This window comes from Oenanthe melanoleuca, chromosome 2, assembly GCF_029582105.1.
Source record: "Oenanthe melanoleuca isolate GR-GAL-2019-014 chromosome 2, OMel1.0, whole genome shotgun sequence".
NCBI lineage: Eukaryota > Metazoa > Chordata > Aves > Passeriformes > Muscicapidae > Oenanthe > Oenanthe melanoleuca.
This window is the reverse complement of record NC_079335.1, coordinates 132,790,417-132,797,599: the sequence shown is the minus strand read 5'-3', so window position 1 is coordinate 132,797,599 and position 7,183 is coordinate 132,790,417. Positions and strand designations below refer to the sequence as shown.

Genomic DNA, 7,183 nt, shown 5'->3' with positions numbered 1-7,183 from the left:
GTGGAAGCCCTATGACCAGTTCCTGTCCCTGCCCCAAGGAGCATATTTTATCTTATAAGAGCTTAATATAAAGTGCATGAATAGGCCAGGGAACAATGACAAGCACTCAGATTCTGGGAGAAGACTGACATGCACTATCTGCTTGAACACCACTCTGAACTGAGAGTTGGTGGACCCATCTTTCCATCTTTTTCCATCTTTTTCCAACTTTTTCCATCTTTTTCTGCTGAAAGGCAGATTCCCAAGATTCTCAGAGTCAACCTAAAGGCACTGGCCTGTGCCCAGTGGGAACCTGACTGGGTAGCTACTTCCACCTGGCCAGTTCCTGGGTTCCAACAAGTCAGGAGCCACAGGAAATAGCTTCTAAGTACCTGTCTGTCTCAGAACACTTGTGCACAGAAAAGAGAATCACCAGGATCCAACCTGCCCTGGGTGCTGAATGCAGCAGGAGATATATAACTTTGCTCAGAGCCTGGCTGGCTATTTTATACTCGCAGGTGCCAAGCCTGTCTTCCCTAGATGGGAGAGAAGAAATACCTACAACTTTTTCGCAAGTACTGGCAGGAGAGGAGAGAGTTGCTTCTCTCAAAGGCAAAGAGAATTGCCTGCCTGGGACATATTGTCTGGACACCTGTCCAGCACTGTCACATCTGAGCTTAATACTCTTCTCAGCCTGAAACTACTCAAATCGCTAACACCATTGTCAAGAACACCAGGCTGCAGGATAATTTTCGGACTTGGAAAGATCCTTTGTATCATTGCTACTGCTTAAAGCTCTGGCATATGACGCCAGTGATATTCCTGTGACTTGCCAACTGGAATCGCTAACCCTTGTTTCAAAGTCTTTTATTTCTTTCACTGTATACTGATAGAGCAAACACTGCACTGCACATCACCACTGTCTGTGTTTTGCTTTCCGATTGAAGAATAGGTGAAGTAGCTGCAACAGCACCTACAACAGCTTCGGGGAAAACACTAAAAAAGCCGATGACGTCCAGAGGAAGAAATGTAGGGGCGGGGCCGTGCCGGGAAGCGGCAGGGTCATCACGGAGCCAAAGCCGGGGTAGGGGCAGCGGCTCAGCACGGCGGGCGCTGCAAACGCGCGGGACCCCGCGGAGCCAGAGCTAGGGGGGAAACGGAGGGCAGGGGGGACACGAGCCCGGGGGGAAACGGAGGGCAGGGGGAACACGAGCCCGGGCGGGGCGCGGCGGGGGGAGCCTGGTCTGCCCCTCCCGGCCCCCAGTCCCAGGGAGACGGCGTACAACCCTCTGAGTCACGGCGGGGGCGGTTCCGCCCGCTGAAAATCGCGGTCCGAGGTGCTGACGGGCAGAGCGCTGCTCGGAAATCCTGTCACTCTTTCTCTCCTCTCTCTCTCTCCTCTCCTCCGGCGCCGGCACAGACCGCTCCGCGGGTCCCAGTGGGTCGCGCCCGCGGCGAGGAGCCGCCGCCGCAGCCCGTGCTCGCCCATGGCGGGGCCGCGGGACCCCGCGGAGCGCTGCTCCTGCCGCAACACCGACTGCCTGGAGCGGCCGCTGCGCCGGCTCTTCCAAGGGCTGGCGAGCGGCGTGGCCGCCTGCCCCTGGCCCTTCGTGCTGGTGCCGCTGCTGCTGTCGGGCGGGCTGGGTGCCGGCTTCATCTTCCTGCCGCAGCTGCAGGCGAATGACATCGAGGGGCAGTTCACGCCGACGTGGGGCCCCGCCAAGGCCGAGCGCGACTTCGTGCGGCAGCACTTTCCCCCCAACGACTCGGAACGCTTCTCCGCCCCGCGGCTGCCCACCGAGGGCGCCTACGCCGCCCTCATCGCCGTGGCGACCGACGGCACCTCGGTCCTGGAGCCGGCGGCGTGGGCAGAGGTGCTGCGGCTGAACGCGGCCGTGCACGACGCCGAGTACGAGCGGCTCTGCGCCCGCACCGCCGACGGCTGCGCCAGCCCCAACCCGCTGCTGCCGCGGCGGGGCGATGCGGGACCGCCCGCCCCGGGGAGCCTCCGCTTCCCCGTCAATGGCAGCGTCTTCCTGGGCACCGCGCTGGGCGGCGTGCAGACGGACGGCGGGCGGGTGCGCACGGCGCGGGCCCTGAAGCTGCTCTATTACCTGCGGGAGGACGGCCCCGAGGCGCAGGACAGCCGCCAGTGGCTGCGGAGCTTCCTGCGGAACATCTCCTCCAAGCTGGCGGAGTTGCGCCTCCGCTCCATCCAGGTAACGCAGGGACGGGTGCGGCCGAAACGTCCGGGCAGCGCCGTCGCGGAATGGAAAGGAAAGGAGACGGGGATGTGGGAGAAGGCGGGCGGGTTGCGAGGGCCAGGGCAATGCGCGGCTGCCAACGTGATGTTTGGGTTTGCCCGTGCGTGTGTGCAAAGAACAAGAAGAGGAAAAGTGCTTTATGGTTTCTTGTTGTTTAACGGCAGGTGACTTACTTTACCTCGCTGTCCAGACAACAAGAGTTTGAAGGAAATACCAAGAGTGTGATCCCGCTCTTTTCCATAACATATTTCCTGACAATCACCTTTGCAATCGTCTCTTGCCTAAGGTAAAATGTCTCTAAGCTATGGCTCAATGAGCAGTGATCTCTGCTCTTCTTTACTTTCCTCACTTGGTTTCTGCTCTTGCCGAGTGAAGGTGTTCTTGAAGCTGCATTTAATAGTGACATTTAAGAATAGGCAAAATGTATTTCTTTGCTTTTTCTTGTCTATCTATTCATATTTCCTAGCTGCCTAGATGGGGGGGGTTCATGGTAAGTACCACATAAACACCTGAACAAGTGTTCAGTGTAGACATGACCAACTTGGATGCTCACCTCCTAGAAAAATTAATCTTGTCCAGTGCTGACATCTCTCATAACATTCATCAGGTGCTCTTTTCAGACAGGGTATCGTCTGTGAAATATTTGACACATAACTAAGATATTCTGTGAATTATTTTCAGACTGAGCTGTATAAGAAATAATATCTGGCTTGCAAGCTGTGGAGTGCTTTCTTCTGGCTTAGCTGTATTAAGCAGCTTTGGATTGATGCTTTTCTGTGGAGTGCCATTTGTGGTCACTGTAGCAAATGCACCATTCCTGATTCTGGGTAAGTAGAAAAAGTGAGTTGTATTCAGATACAAAGATCAGAGTGAAGTTAAAGAAACCTAATGGTGTCAGTCTTTTATGATGTGAATGTCAGCTAATAAAACATTTTCTCCTGAAGTGAGTGGAGGAGATACACAGAAGTGCAGCCCCCTCAGAGCACCTACAGGCAGGCAAGCCCCTCAGCTCAGCTCAGTGTGCCCACAGCGGCACTGGAGATGGGTTCTGGTGCAAGGGCAGCTTTTCCCAGAAGAGAAGGTCTGATCTAGACCTATTGTTAGAGCAGGAAGATTGTAAATGAGAGAGTGGTAAGGCTAGCACTTCTGGCATTGTTCTAATGTCCCTGGAAATGGAGCCAGGATTATTAATCCTCTGCAATATAACATCTGTGTACTAACCAGTCTCATTCAGCTACACAACTGAAGTGATGCACCATTTGTGCAAGCAGCTTCCCCCAAAAACCCACAGAAGTTGGTATCACTGCATCCTTGTTACACAGACTGCTTAACAGCCAATACTGAACTCTCCAGATACTGTTAGATAATGTTGCTGCAAGCGAATTACTGCTTTTAAAATCCTTACTGGTCTCCTATATGATAAATGCATCTGATGATTTCATGGGCTTGGTTTCATGCTGAGGAAAACACATGGAGCTCCCAGGTTGACATCTTAAACTGTCCAATGCAAATGCTCCTTTGGGCAGGCATTGCTTCTTTCTTTCCTGCATAATTCCAGTGCATTTTTTATTTTCTTTTGTTTGCTCATCAATGGCTGCAGCCTTGACTATCCAAAAGACCCTTTTATATTCATGGGAAAGGGCTTAAGCCAATCTCTTCAGATCTTCAGAAATAACATGCAGACTTTTGTTTTCCTTGTGTTAAAGCAAACAAATTCTCAGTACATCAGATGATTTGCTTTGAAAGCTGCTTGCTTTCCAAAGCATCCAGGCTCACTGCCATCCAGTTGTACCTTTTGACATGCTGCTTAATTCATCTTTGCATGTTGACTGACAATTGCCTGTTCAGGTAGCAAGTAATGATTTCATCTCTTCTTCTATGCTTGGCTAAATCTCACTCCACTATTCACACAGCCTTGCTTTCCCTTTTGTGTGATTAATTTTCAGTGACTAGTAGAGCCCTTGACAACATGTAAAATACTGTGAGGTGATAATCTTGAGAATTAGCAGATGTTAGAGAAGCCCACAGGCACTTCATTTTTGAACTTCAGCTCACTTCCTCTGCCATTATAGCAAAAACCCAAGCCCAGGATCCAGTTTTCCTGGCAGGTTTTCCCAGGGACCTGGCAGGTAATATTTATGAGTGCATCAGTACAAATGTGAACAGAAATGAGTAATAAATTGTGAATAAGTGCTGGAAGATAAACTGGAGTGAAGTGGAGGGAACATATCATAAAAAAATGTGAGTCACTGGAAAACTGGAATCACTCTTCTCCCATGTGATAGAAGCTGCTCTTCCTGCCTTCTGAAGGCAGAACAAGAAATTATTGGTCTAAGTTGCTACAGTGCTGAAGAAGAGATTCCAGAGATAATGGAGGATGCTTCCAGTGATGAGAATAGTTGAGCATCAGAATATGTGATCCTTTGAAATCTGTGTCATCTGCATCCGAGGACACATGGACATCAGCTACAAGACACTTGTCAGAGATGCAGTAGGTGTGCTCAGTCCTTCAGTGGAGTAGGTGAGGGATCAACACCCCATCAGGTCACCAGGAAATGCTGAAAGATGATACATTCAGCTACACTCAAAGGATCTGTTTTCCAAACTCTCTTGTAACTTTCATCAGCGCTTGGGCAGTGTTAGTAGCCCAACTTCCTTTTTCAAAATTTTATGCAGAATGAAATGTGATTGATGTTGTAGTTTTGTTGGGTGTTGGTGGAAGCTGCCACTTGCAGTGCAACGTTAACAGTCTCTCCTCTTGCAGGGGTTGGTGTTGATGACATGTTCATCATGATTGCTTCCTGGGAACAAAGTTCAAGGAAAAAAGATAAATCCAATGTTAAATCTCTGCTGGCTGAGACTTATGCAGAGGCAGCACTTTCTGTGACCATCACCACTCTGACAGATGTTTTGGCCTTCTTCATTGGCACCTGGACTGCTTTTCCATCCGTGAGGTCTTTTTGCCTCTACACAGGCACAGCCTTTGTCTTCTGCTATGTATATACCCTGACCTTCTTTGGGGCAGTTCTGGTATTAAATCACAAAAGGGAGCAAGGGAACCGACACTGGCTGACTTGTATGCGTGTGGATGTAGGTAAAGATCCGGCTGAGAACTCCTGCTTGTACAATGCTTGCTGTATCGGCAGCGGTTCTGGGCAGCCATCTGAGCCAGAAGGCGAGCATCCAATGAGCATATTCTTTAAAAAGTATTATGGCCCTTTTGTTACAAATAGATGGATCAAGCTGCTCATGGTGTTGCTGTATGGAGCGTATTTGGGTGGCAGCATTTACGGGTGTACTCAGATCAGGGAAGGCATTGATCTCCGAAATCTGGCAAATGATGACTCCTACGTTATTCCATACTATGATGATGATGAGAAATACTTCTCCACATATGGACCCAGGGTCATGGTTGTCATTACTGAGAGTGTAGATTACTGGAATGAGTCCGTGCATCGTGGCATTGAGAGTTGTGTACAGAATTTAGAGAACATTTCCTATGTAGATAGGAAAGTCTCAGAGTCATGGCTGAGAGTGTACACAGAACTTGCCAAAGGAGGTTTGATAAATATAAACAATAAGACTGACTTTTTAAACAGATTAACTATATTGTTCAAGATTCTTCCCAGTTTTGAGTGGGACATAAACATGACTCAGGATGGAATAGAAGCTTCACGTTTCTTTATCCAGACGGTGAACGTGACATCAGCCGTGGATGAGAAGAATCTCCTCAATCAGTTAAGAGAGGCAGCCAAGCAGTGCAGCATTCCACTGCAGGTGTATCATCCAGCCTTCATCTACTACGACCAGTACCTGGTAATAGTGCAGAACACGGTTCAGAACATCGTCATTGCTGCCGGGGCGATGCTCGTTGTCTCCCTTCTGCTCATTCCCAACCCGCTGTGCTGCTTGTGGGTGACTTTTGCCATAGCCTCTGTTATAGTTGGCGTTGCTGGTTTCATGACATTCTGGAGCGTCAATCTCGATTCCATATCCATGATCAACCTGGTCATTTGCATTGGGTTTTCAGTAGATTTTTCTGCTCATATTTCCTATGCCTTTGTTACGAGTGGAGCGTCATCAGCCAATAAAAGGGCAACTGAAGCTCTGTCCCTGTTGGGTTACCCAGTACTACAGGGTGCAGTTTCTACGATACTAGGAGTAGTTGTCCTGGCTGCAGCAAATACCTACATCTTCAGGACATTCTTCAAGATCATGTTTCTTGTTATTTTGTTTGGGGCTCTTCATGGACTTGTTTTTATTCCAGTGTTTTTAACATTTTTTGGAAACTTTGGCAGATCACCCAGTACCAGAGCTAAAAAACTTGAGCTTGAGAAATTATAAAGGTTGTTTGTGACTAAGTTTAATGTTTTTTAATTTTTAATTTATAATTTAAATATTTTTTATTTATTATATGAAGATTCAATTGTAATGACTGTCAGGGAGTATAAGACATTAAGAAAATGAAAGAAAAATAATAAACACAACAGGGAAGTAAAGACTTCAGAAAAGCCAGGCAAGAAAAATAACAGAAGAAATTAAAACTTCGAGATTGCATTTTCATTTCTCATTTTTGTGTCAATATCTTAATGTTAAATGTTTGGGGTTTTTTGTGTTTACTGACTGTATTAAAGTTATTATAAACACTGACCACTGCATCAGGTTAATGGACTATGTTACACATTCGTCAGGACATGTTCATACCAGGAAGCGTAACTCCCACTGTATTTCCTCCCTGTAACTCATCCTAACACTGAGCTGAAAGACAATTTTTTGTCCAAGAGGCTCAAATCTGGATGTTTTACAGCAAAATTGCAAGAGGTCTGAAGTGTCTCAGACTGCGATAACTCATAAGCCTTCAGCAGACAAAATGTGCTTAGGTTCCTAAGGCAGCATGAGAAACCACTGGGGAAGACTCAACACAAGCTGACTCCCATTTT

The 7,183-nt window shown here is 48.1% G+C and overlaps 1 protein-coding gene across 1 annotated transcript; it reads left to right on the top strand.

Moving 5' to 3' along the window:
- The first annotated feature begins 206 nt into the window (after positions 1–206).
- LOC130250160 (patched domain-containing protein 3-like) lies at positions 207–6,893 on the top strand. Its single transcript, XM_056485577.1, has 4 exons — positions 207–2,198; positions 2,408–2,529; positions 2,925–3,070; positions 5,008–6,893. The coding sequence occupies exons 1-4, from the start codon at positions 1,467–1,469 to the stop codon at positions 6,585–6,587; spliced, it is 2,580 nt and encodes an 859-aa protein (XP_056341552.1). The 5' UTR covers positions 207–1,466; the 3' UTR covers positions 6,588–6,893.
- Positions 6,894–7,183: the final 290 nt, after the last annotated feature.

Coding starts and splice junctions, on each gene's coding strand:
- LOC130250160 (XM_056485577.1), top strand. CDS start 1,467: ATGGCGGGGCCGCGGGACCCCGCGGAGCGCTGCTCCTGCCGCAACACC. Junction 2,530..2,924: donor GCAATCGTCTCTTGCCTAAG/GTAAAATGTCTC, acceptor AATTATTTTCAG/ACTGAGCTGTATAAGAAATA. Junction 3,071..5,007: donor TGCACCATTCCTGATTCTGG/GTAAGTAGAAAA, acceptor CTCCTCTTGCAG/GGGTTGGTGTTGATGACATG.